Below are 12,823 nucleotides of genomic sequence, written 5' to 3' on the forward strand. Positions count from 1 at the left end.
TTCTATTTTCTATACATGATTATGGGTACTGTCATCTTATCAAAGCCTTTCATCTGCTCTTTTCAGCAGAGTCATGGTCATAGGCAGCAATGGTCTGGAGCCAAATCACTGAGGTCTATGGGAGAGTTCTCTAGACATGCTGTGTGCAGAGAGAAGAAGTAGATAAACTGCAACATCTATTGTCAGTAATGGATAGAATGATGGGTCACTCTGTAGATGTGTTGTGATCCTGTCTGTTTTGGTTGAGATATAAGTGGATGAATGCTGCAATGAACATCCCTACAGAATTGGCAAGTGGCCTTCTATTATTAGGCTTAGTAGCTAGAGTGAAAATTGCTGGAAATAGTAGTTTTAAAAAAAATATATATATATATATATATATATATATATATATATATATATAGTGACATGAAAAATGAAAAATAAAATCAAAAATACTTAAAAATATGTTTCACACAAACCTGGTTTAAAAATAGTCCATTTTTGGGACACATACCCTTTAGCTATATATAGCAAAATGATACTGCTATTATTCATAGGATCTCTAGCAGTGAAGCGTTCACTGTTGATATTCAGGATGCATGCTGACATTTTACATGGAAATACATTTGATATATTTGTGATTATGATATATTTTATCTACCTTACCAGGCTTACTATTCATTGACAAACGCGCTGCATGTAATATGTAGGATATCCAGGACTTAGCTGCATATAACAGCTTCATGTCCTCTGGCAGGAAGCCTTATAAGAATCTCTGTGACTATTCCCATCTGTCTCTATGTATTGGATACATTTATGTTTAAGAGCTGGGGCCACTTAATAAATGTTAGCTGGAGTTCTGAAATAGCTACAAAGTAAGTCTCGTGTCTCCCAGAGTGAATGTACCTTTAATGAGTGTATTAACTTAATGAGCCCAATTTGGAAAGGCAAGATAATACCTTGATTCTATTACTGTATCCTGTCACAAAGCATTGATCGTTCCTTAATTTTATGAACTCAGACAGAATCTCTCGTAATTAGTTAACTAGCCTGTTAGGAAGCTTAATGAGAAGCCAAACATACAGGAGCCTTTTATTGCAACGCTATGTTAAGACGTCAGTGTGGCGGCACAGAATACCTGAAAGTACGCTAGCTTATTATAGCATCAGAAAAGCTCTTGACCTGTATATTTCCAAATTACATGATTCTCATAAAATATTCAATAAAAGGCATATGTCTACAATAAAATATGGTGCAGTATATCCTAGGCAGCAATGCACAGGTGGCCACAATATCTGTATGCCCATATACTGTTCATGTATAATAGTCACATCTTCCAGAAGATGACATTTAAGAACACTGTATTGGAAAAGCACAAGCACTGTTTAATATAGTACACACTTAAATAATAGATTGGGGTGATAAATTAAAGCAAAAATAATAAAAAAAGCAAAAGGAAGAATATACACAACATAAATAAAAAATATATGTATATTGGGCCCACATGCCTGCTAAAGGTATTTTTGTATTTTTTTTTATTTTTATTAGCAAATGGATTTATAAAGGCAAGCAACCTGTAACAGCGTCCCCAATGCAATATGTTCTGATGAAATAACAATTGGCGTAATGTGTAAGATAATATCAACTTTGAAGCCAGAAATTGTGGAAAAAAAGCCTGTGATAGGCACAATCTTGCTCACACATAATGTATAAAAATGTTTACGTGGAATGATTCAAAATAAAAAAGTAATGGCATCCTATGATCACTAGAGGGCACCCTAAATATAGAATGATCTTGGACAGTATGTGGTTTATGGAGTGTTCCAGTTTGGTCACAGCAATATCCTGCACTGTACGATCTAGCTTGTGTAATATGCTGCGCATCAATGAAATGTTACTTTTGCCTTCGCTAACTTTTTTATGCTCATCTGAGTCAGTGGCTCAAAACATATAAACAGCAAAAGAATTCAAGGATATGTAGCAATTTGGAAATTATAGTGTCTTGGTCAAATCTCCCCCACATTAGACTATATTTTGATAGACAATATGGCGCTCATGTATCTTCATAAGTGATTTTCATAATACTTTTACATTATACTATTCAGCCCTGAAAATAAACATTGATGGCAAAGAATTCTGTAATCAGTTTATTTTCAATATAATAACTTAATATCAAAGCATTCAGCATAGCTCATTTCTATTCATTTTAACTTTTTGGCCAAAATCCGTAATTTAGAATTGTCAGCTGGCTCTGGACTTTAAGTAATTACGATAAAGCAGCCTACACTTTAAGACCAATTTATTATAATAGCAATGCCCTGGGTCTCATCTATGGACATGTAAAATATAACCTAGATCCTGATATTTTCCTGCCCCATTGAATGTTTGTCCAGTCTAATAAATGCTATTAGCAGATAACATTAGTGTCCTTAATGGAATTGTCCTTCATTCAATGATTCTGATGTTTCTCCCACCACATTAAGGCCAGTTATTATGTGAAGGACGGAGCTGTGATAAGAATCCTCGCTCTTCTACATTTTTCTAATTGGAAAGCCATTCATTACTCTGATTAATAACTGTATTCTGATTTAGCTTTCTCATCTTCTCCTAAGACATTTAAGAAAGTTATACGACTGCTCGACTTTAGCCCTCATGCACATGTCCATATTATAGTTCTGTGGTATGAGTGGTGTTGGTATGGGGGGGCCTCTGTGTTTGCAGTTGTGGCCAGACTTCATAGTCCAGGGCCAGGCACACAAGTTCCTAATGATGGCTAGTGTCAGGACATTGGAGAATACAAAGCCTTAAAGAAAAGAGAAGCCAAATATCTGTTTATCTGTCTGATCTGAGGCAGATTTTGAGGTCTGAACTGGGGTTTGATTTCAAGGTCTGGTCTGAAGTCTTAGTTAAGGGCTTAGCACATTATAGATACAACCCTGTGTGCTACTTAGATCTGCAATATGGCACCCTTAGAAATCTATAGGCCCAAAAAAAACCCTCCACATGACTTCAATTTTTTAATTATAAAAGGTGGCATGTTTTATTGCATGCCATGTTGCGGAGGCCTTCTTCCTTACAGGTATTGCTTTTATAGGATAATATGGAGGTATTGTCCTGTGGTGAAGGAGTGCATACATCACTATAGTTCAGAGTTGTAATGGCTCTATGTGACTTGGTGCACATGGCTATGTGCATGAATCAATGACTGATGCATCCTAGAACTCAATACTCCTGACTGTAATGCATAGCCCCACGTCTTTTATAGGCAGTCAAGCCCTGATCTACTATATATCCTTTTCTACAATTGTACATCAAAATTATAAGTCGTGTCTCAAAGACTTGAAAAGGAAAAGTGGAAAACATTGTTTGATACCTACATTGACTATGACAATTATACCTGACCAAAATTCATATTTCATAGCTGAAGAACTGAATAGACTTTTCTGGTAACTGATAATAAATAGTAAAAAAAGCAAACACATCAGGCAAATAAAACAAAGCACATGTTGTAGAATGATGATCAAAGCATAAGGTGATATTACCAATAGCTAACTGTCACCATTGCTTCCTAAAGGTGCCTAAATACATTAGATAACATTAGGCTGAATGATCTCGATTGGCTGACAACTATCTCTCCTGCCTCCCCATATGCAAACACAATCCAGCTCGGCAAGCTGGGGAGAGGGAGTAAGTTGCAGCAAAACTCCTTTTGAGGCAACTTATCTCCATGAGAACAAAGGAAGGCATGCTCCTTTCTTTCCTGACATCCATTGTTGTAGGAAAGGTGGGAAGTTCCACTGAAATACCATATATATACAATGTATATGTCAGCTTAACATCAATGTTGAGTAGAAGCATTACTTTAGGAACACATAGGTGTTCAGCAATTGCAGCTTTCACTGTGCCAGATCTCCACTCAGATGATATTGATTGATTGTGATATCGCTGAAATTTTTTTTCTTTTCAAAAAAAAAAAATCTTGTTCGCCACCTACGTTGATGCCAACTTACTGGACTAGTGGATTTCCTGCTCTTTGCTTGAATGAAAGAACATAGGACAGACAACCAGGGCAGGGGGATTATTTGACACAAGGTGTAGTGATCAGTACACCCAATCTAAATTTCTTTGACAAAAAATACCGTTGCTTTCCTTAAAATACCCTGGAAAAGCACACTATTGTCACTTAGATGGCTTGCACAAAATAGAAATAGTCACGGGACAGAATCAATAACCCCTGTCCATTAGTGGATGTAAACAATGTCCATTTGAGCTGGGATTGTATAGAAAGTTTATCCATGTATCTGGATAGCAATATATTTCGTTTCCTAGGAAACTGTAAAATCCTCTAACAAGCCACACACTGAATGAGCATCAGGTTGGTTTATAATATTTGAGATACAGCTTTGCATGTTTTTTTTCTTTTTCATTTAGCGTTAATATACAAAGGTTTATATCAAAGTACATTTTCTAGAAGTAGTAAAACTCATTGGTCAGTATTCCTCTTCAATAGGGTGTCTTTAGAACTTGGTAATTGGAACTATCTTTTTCAGTTTCTCCATCTTCGTATTTCCTACTAAAGATCAATATTTATCTTCTCCTGTCAAAGATACCACTGTCTCGTGTCTGCCCATCTCCTCTAAGACTGCAGCCAGTGTGCTAAGGTTGCCATCTGGGTAGTTCTGCGCTTCCCACAGATCTAGGATTACTCCAGTTGGACTAGGTTTTGTGGCAAAATAATTCAGATATCTGCACAGGGAGATAAAGAGACAAAAGGGTTAGATATGTAAACTGATAAAAAAAATTATTTCTATAGTATTTGCTACAAAACTTAGGTTGTGGTTTGTACACCTTGAAGTCAGAACTTAGGAAGTATGTGTAGAAAGTATAGTTACCAACATTTCCGCCTCAATTGAGGCATGTCCTAATCAATGTGCGGTGTTATATATCGCTAGAAAGCCAACACTGAATTCAGTACACATTTCCAATATGTGCCTTGGTGCTGGAGATATCAATGCCGTTAATTTCAGCGCGGATATCTCCCCACTGTCAGAAGGGTAGGCCTTACACTCTAGCATCATCACTGGGCTGTAAGGAACACCTGCCCCACCTCCCTTGACTGTACTTTAACATACATAGAATACAAAGGATCATCCAGCAACGAGATAAGAAAGTCCAATATAAGTCTTCTTTATTTCTTGTTATCGCAATGTAAATAAAACAGCACGCAATGCACAGGAAAAGCCTGCGTCAGACAGACGCGTTTCAGATAACAATCCTTCCTCAGTGTCTGGATTGTTATCTGAAACGCGTCTGTCTGACGCAGGCTTTTCCTGTGCATTGCGTGCTGTTTTATTTACATTGCGATAACAAGAAATAAAGAAGACTTATATTGGACTTTCTTATCTCGTTGCTGGATGATCCTTTGTATTCTATGTTGGTTATTTCACTCCATGCCGAGGGAGCTCCTCATCCGGGCAAGGTGTCGCAAGAATTTAAAAGTCAAATGGAGATAAAAAGAAAAATCTAAGACGGACTACTGCAGGAGGGCTGAGTATAATTCCTTTTCCCCCTTTTTTCTATCTATAGTACTTTAACATAGCCTTGTCATGTCAGAGGGGGCATCCCTCATAGCCCAGCAATGACGCTAGACTGTAAGGCCTACCCTTCTGACAGTGGGGAGATATCAGTCAAATTGGTCGCTTGGCACTCTTTGCTGTTAAAGTGGAAAGTTGCTGTGAATCCAGAAGCCTGGACTAGCGAGGATAGAACATGTATGGGGGGCAAATGAGAAACTAAGTGAAGAGGCAAATGATACAAGTTAAAGGAATTTGACGCTCACTGTTATAAGCATGGGACTCATACAGTAATAACCAAAGTTTATCTCCTGGATAGCCTATGATGACTATATAGTATACCTACAATGTAAGTATTGTTGAATTACTTTGTGTGTAACTGTCCCTAATATGCTTGTGCAGTATTAGTATTAACACTTATGTTTATGACAGCCTGTAGCAGTGGCGTAACTACCGGCGTAGCAGCAGAGGCAGCTGCCACAGGGCCCAGGACATTAGGGGCTCGGTGACAGCCGCTACATTTATTTTTTATTTTTTAATAGGCCGTTACTGGGATTGGTAAGTGATGGCACGGGCCCCACAAGCACTATTTTACTCGGGGGTCTTTTCGGACCCCCGAGTATAACAATCGGAGGCCATGGAGAGGTAAGATAACATAAAAAACTGTATTACTTATCTCTCCTTCAGCCTACTTGCGTGATGTCATATGATCCGTGACGCAGGGCCCCGGTCACATGATGTCTCAGGAAAGATGGCTGACAGTGACGGAGAATGCAGGGTAGTCGGGAAATAGGTAAGTAACAGTAGTTTGTTGTTTGTATCCCTCTGGGTCTCTGATTATTATACTCTGGGGTCTGAAAAGACCCCAGAGTATAATAATTGATCATGGGTGTCCACAATGGGACATAATACTGTGTACTGGAGCCAGTATGGGGACATAATACTGTGTACTGGGGGCCACTATGGGGACATAATACTGTGTGCAGGGGCCAATATAGGATATTATAGTGTGCGCAGAAATGCGCGTGCTGGGGGGGGGGCGTGTTAGGGGTCAGTTGGTCAAGGTCTTCAGCATCGGGTGGGGGGGGGGCATGTCAAAAGGTCGCCACGGGGCCCCGCCATTCCTAGTTACGCCACTGGCCTGTAGGCTACATCTTGTAGAGAGAGTGGTATGTGTACCAGCTCCATTATCAATATTTGGGACATTTGGATTCTTTGGCGGCTGCACTTATAATGCTGTGGTAATTCATTTTTTAACAGGAGTAAATCTGCTCTATAACTGTCTTTCTTTCACTCAGAAGCAGGACTATGTAGGACATATAGAGAGAAGTAGTGATATGTGCTCATTTGAATAAGGTGCTAGGGTTGTGGTAGAAAGATACTTCTTAGCCCCAGGATCAGACTAAACACTGTCCCTCTCCACTCTCCATATACTTCTGTAAACATGTAATCTGAGTCATGTGACCTGCAGTTTGTCCTCAAATGTATATGGCACAGATTTTCAGAGGTAAAGTCATTTTAGCAGAGGGAGCAGCAGGGAAAAAACCGGAGGCATTTTTCTCTGATGAGATACATAAAGCTTTTTTAATTGCCTGAATTGTTTATTTAGGTAAAGCTTGCTGAAATGTTAATGGTCATTTAAGTCTATATCTATGCAGGAGATATTTAGGACTTTATCAGATGAACAGAGCCCTAAAATGATATATTAAGAAATTAATCATTTTTTATTTTTAGACCTTTTTAGGTTCCAAAAACTAAGGCAAAACACAATGACTTTCAATGGTAAATATTCATCACAGCTAAGAGCTTATATTGATGCCTAATATTATTTGGGGCCTAGTGAATGCTATCACTAACTTCTCATGCTAATCTTCTGCTCTCCAATAGCCTGTCACCCATTATTTTATTGAAAAAGTAGGACTAAACCTAAAATACAGAGATAAAATAATAAAATGGCTTAAACTCATTTCCGTGCTTGCCCTTAAATTTTGCTGACCTGGGCAAGTGCCGTTTTCACAATAATATAAACCTATTTCCTACTGAATGGTTTGGCTTAGTACTGGCTCAATCCAGTAAATTGCTTTTTTTTGAGAGCACCTGTTACATTTTAATATGTTTGAGCGCCAACAAGTGCCTAGTGCAGGAAAATGATAGAATATACGGTATTTCACAGATGTGAACTGAACTTCGGGCTGTCAAATGGTTCAAGTTTAGGAAGAGCTTTGAAAACAGAACTAACATTTATCATAACTATATATGCTCCGGAATCAGTATATATGTAACTGTATATGCTCCAGAATCAGTATATATGTAACTGTATATGCTCCAGAATCAGTATATATGTAACTGCATATGCTCTAGCATCAGTATATATGTAACTGCATATGCTCCAGAATCAGTATATATGTAACTGTATATGCTCCAGAATCAGTGGCAAAGTACTACATATGCATTTTGTCATCATCCAAAAAATAATCAGAAGTTTATCAGCAGAATGCTGACCTGTCTAAGTTGAGCTTGTGGGCGAGCATCCTCCAGTCATGACCTCGTGTCTGAGGAGCATCTAAGCTGCTGCACAGTTTCTGCCGAATAGTTAGAGGAATGCTGAAAGCACTTGGTCCTATAATAGTCGTTATGGTACTTGCTGAATCCATGAGTGGATAATCAATAATACAGCTCGGTTCCTGTACAAAGAACAAACAAATAATTTATATTGGAGACGATTTCTGGATATGGATTGGTGCATGCAGTTTATTTCTACTTTATCAGAGTCCCAGAATTAAATTCCAATACTTTCTCAGCCAGCATCGTATTTCTCGTCTGCTGAAATTAAATCAAATATTTATAGCCGAGTTACCATTAAACCATACATCTTGGTCCTTGGATGCTAAGTCTGTGCCTGTGCTTGTTACAATTACATCAGCCCTGACGTACCTAGGGTTAATTGTACCAACAATATGCAGGAAGATCGGACAAGCATCTGCATGATTCTTAATAACTTGGTATCTGTACAATTAGCTCAGTACTTTGTGTTTAGCATAGACATGATGTGCTTTGCTAATTAATATCTATAGACACATAAAAATATACAAGCAATAGGAGACCCCTTCTTGGTGCCCACATGGTATAAAGCCCCTTTACCAGTACCCACATGGTATAACGCTCACTTTACTGGATCTCATATGGTAAAACATTCCCTTTTCTGGCTCCCAGAAAGTATAATGCCTCCGCTTGTGACCCCACCTGGTACAACTTCCTGTTTACTGGCCCCCATATGGTATAAAGCCCCCTTTACTGGCTCCTATATGGTATAACATGGTATAAAGTTCTCCTTACTTACCCCCACACAATACATTGCTTCGTTATTGGCCTCAAAACAGTATGCTGCCACCTTTACTGGCCTCCACACTATAAATTCCCCCCTTACCATCTTCATGCACAGTATACCACCCCTTTATTGGTCCTCATACAAAAAGTTCCCAACAAAGTGACTTTAGGCTTCGGCTAATGGCTGCTATTTACTTACTAATCCCCACTTCTGTACACTGTCACCTTTGCTTTCCCATCAGCCTCAGCCCTCCAGGGGGCCCTGTGTGTTGCACACCACGTCACTGATGCTGAGCAGTGTCCAGACATCACTGATGCTATTCAGTGCAGCGCACAGGACCTCCTGGAGGATAAAGGGAATGTGGAGACGGAAGAGGCAGGCGCAGGGATAAATAAATAGTAAGTAGCGGCTGTTACTTTATTGAGTAATCTAGCAGGTAACAGTTTATTTTTATTAACAAGAGAATAAAAGCAGCAGAGGGCCCTAAAGTTGTGGGCCTTGTAGCAGCTGCTATGGCTTCTATTGCAGTAGTTCCACCACTGATGTTCAGCCAGCTGTCACTGAAGCTGCTTATCAAAGATGATGTTGATCAAGTGCAATTGCTGTAACACAGTCTCACTCTTTTATCACTTGCTCGTCATCTCTGTAGCTTAAGAGGCAAGTAGCTCACCACACCAGGGAACCCCTCCTGCAGGGTCAAGAAGAGTATAAGACACAATATATGTATATTTTTTTACATTACCACCCAAATGTTATAAAACTGAACCAATCCATTATATGTATCCTAAAATGGTGACATTGAAAAATATAGCCCATCACTCAAAAAAAAAAATTAATAAGTTATGGCTCTTAGAATGAAAAAATGAATAGAAGAAGTTGACTACGGATACATTCACATCTGCAATCTGAAAATCAGCAGAGGAAAATGGACTTTCTCCTCCACTAGTTTCAGTTTAAAGATAAGAGAAACCCCATGGACCCTATTATAGTCGATGGAGTCCACCGTGCTCAGTGTGTCGTCCACTTCTCCATTGCTCAGGTGCCCTGACGGACCCAAATAATGGTGCTAGTGTGAACCTAGTGTAAATTACCTGGTTATTAAGTGACAAACAGGCCTCATTGTTAAGAAGTTAAAGGAGAGAGTATCAACAGCTCAGTATCACAGTATATGATGTAGAAGAAAATACATAGAACAACAAAGTTCAATGAATAATGAAGTTATAAGTATTTACAGCTAAATAAACTTTAATTTTGGCATCAGGTTTCATTACCTACACCTGCCAATATAAATAATATTTCATTGGAAATTCTGCAATATTTGAAGTTATCACCAATGGATGACTCTCTTGCCATACCTCTGATGCTATACAGTTCAGCTGGAATATCTGTCCTTCACCCTCCACCTGCCTGACACATAGTTTACAGGACAGCTCCGTGGTGCTAAGGCTGAAGCGTTCCAGAGTAAAGGTGCAATGAAGATTCCTTTGGCATCCACTCCAGACCTGATAGAAAGGAATTTCCTGCAAAATACAACCATTGGAATTAAATAAATTTTGAAAAAAACCCCCCCAAAACTATTAGTTCACATACTATAACTTCCACACATTTATATAATAGGATGTCAATTCCTATCAGAAACAAATTATTGAAAGGCAAGACACTCATGAGATGTTCTTCAGCAGAGTTTTGGAGGCCTGTGGCTAGAAGATCAGCTTGTTGCAAACCTTCCCTCCTCTCATTGCACACGTAGCTGCCTGTATTACACAAGCCACGAAGTGGAAGACACCATGCCAATAAAAATACAACTTGTACTACAAGGGCCATCTCTTGTTATTCACAAGGAGTCTGCTCCTCTGCAGTAGAGGCAATCTTCTACTTCTGCCTTCAGCCTGTATTACTTTAGCACATTACGAGCACAGTGTTCAGCTCCCCTGGGAGCGATGGGCTACGGAGTGAAACCTGGTTAATGGAAGCTGAAAGCGCTGAAGAGAAGTTGTTCAGCCTGCAGGCAATGGGAAGAAGTTGCTGAACTAGCACTATATCTAATCCATACTGAGCTTCTCACACAATGCTGCTGAACTCTTGCCAAGGGTAACTGCCTTGGCCAGGCCAGCAGAATTATTAAAGATGATTGTGGGAAATAAGGAAAGGAAGTAGCTGATGGTGAAGATAGACACAGTCCAGGCCACTAAGTGATAATAAGCCTAGTACATAAGCATTAAGAAAATCCAAGGCAAACACCTGTGAGTAATAGATGGTAAAATGCTGGACATTCCACAAATCAGATAGGAAAGGACTCAGAGTCTAGTGACTGGGCACTTACATTCGTCCATTATGTTGAGTGGCTTTCTACAGAAGTGTTATGAGGATATTTGTAGCCCGATAAGATTACTTGTATGTTTCATTTTCTAGAAATGTTTTTTTTTAGAAAGTATTTCCCCCCGCACAGTAAACAGCTCACAGCTACGTCATTAATAGTGCCCAGTACAACTATGGAGTCAGCTAAGTGCCGAATCCTTACATTGTACAGGTCTGTCAAATCATTTTAACCAAATCCACAAAATAAACTGGACTGAATCAGCAACCAATTTGCCGGTTGAATCAGAACTAAAATTGGAACAAATTGCTTCGTTCATCTAGAATATTACACAAAGATCTGACATGATTAAAGGTCAGAATGGTCCTTAGATATTTCCTGTATATCTTCTTCATGATCAGAGTATGATGCATCAGTCTATATGGCTGTGAACTACAATATAAATGAAAATAGATTTACATTGCTATACATTACGTTATAGTTGGAGGTTGGTAAATAGCTATATATGGGTGAATATGGGTGTCTGTAAATGTACAGTATATGGACATTAAAAACTTGATCTTTGCGTGGTATTGTATTACTTGTTGCCTGTCAGACCTGGTTCACATGTGTTCGGTATTCCGTTCGGGGAATCCGCATGGGGACCCTGCGAGTGGAATACTGAACGCATTGACAAGCGGTGAGTCACGAATCAAGCGGAGAGGAAAATAGTTCATGAAGTACTTTTCTCTCTGCATGTTCAGTGTGGACACCATGCGGAAAACACATGGACCCCATTATAGTCTATGGGGTCTGTGTGCTTTCATAAGTTCACAGCTTGTCAATGTGTTCAGTATTCCGTTTGGGGAGTCCCCATGCGGACTCCCTGAATGTAATTGATGTGAACCAGGCCTAAAAAGAGCTTATATACTCAGGTGCTCTTTATGCTCAGTTTTATCACGGGCTTTATAATGATCTGTATAGATTACAGTTCTGGTTGCCTGGTTGAGATGCCTCTGAAGCATTAGTACCTTCCAATACTGTCAGGATCAGAGAGATCTCCTTGGTTCTTATATGGCTTATTGCTACTCAGAGAACAAGAAGCTGCGACAGCAGGTGCCAGGTAAGGGAAGTGTTATCAAGAAGCTGCGACAGCAGGTGCCAGGTAAGGGAAGTGTTATCAAGGGGGACCAGAAGTTCTTTGCGCAGACATTTTATTTATTATATACTATCTTGATACAAGAATCTTACTTAAAATCTACAATATATTTAAGATAATCTGCTACTTTTGGTTAAGGCTTCTGCAAAACAGTATGTAATATGGTTTTACACTTCAGACAGAGAGTGAACATTGGCACTGCATTGGTAGCTGAATCTGTTGATTTCTGCAAGACAGGTTTATGTTTATGGGAGTCTTCCTATTCACCCAACGGATGATGGAAGGGCACCGTAAATAGTATTTGAGAAGAGATTGCCATTGAATAACTTACCTGATATTTAGCTAACAGTTTGCTCTTCCATAGGGAGTGGGGGATGTCATGAATAGAGAGGCGGAGGTTATGAGTACTTCCTTTAAAATGAAGCGTCTTAGGCTCATCCAGTAACTGTCCTCCAACTTTCCGTTCCTGTTGTAAGACTTCCTGT

General features: G+C 39.2%; 1 protein-coding gene across 2 annotated transcripts in view; it reads right to left on the reverse strand.

Moving 5' to 3' along the window:
- Positions 1–3,238: 3,238 nt before the first annotated feature.
- UNC5C (unc-5 netrin receptor C) overlaps positions 3,239–12,823 on the reverse strand; it is a 325,165-nt gene continuing 315,580 nt past the window's right edge. For both annotated transcript variants that reach the window (XM_075285567.1, XM_075285559.1), the window contains 4 exons: positions 12,670–12,819; positions 10,239–10,403; positions 8,058–8,239; positions 3,239–4,728 (listed from right to left, as the gene is read on the reverse strand). In XM_075285567.1, the coding sequence (XP_075141668.1) occupies positions 4,563–4,728; positions 8,058–8,239; positions 10,239–10,403; positions 12,670–12,819 (663 nt within the window). In that variant the 3' untranslated portion in view covers positions 3,239–4,562. The remainder of the gene's footprint in view (positions 4,729–8,057; positions 8,240–10,238; positions 10,404–12,669; positions 12,820–12,823) is intronic.

The sequence above is a fragment of the Leptodactylus fuscus genome, chromosome 1, assembly GCF_031893055.1.
Source record: "Leptodactylus fuscus isolate aLepFus1 chromosome 1, aLepFus1.hap2, whole genome shotgun sequence".
In the NCBI taxonomy this organism is placed as follows: Eukaryota; Metazoa; Chordata; class Amphibia; order Anura; family Leptodactylidae; genus Leptodactylus; species Leptodactylus fuscus.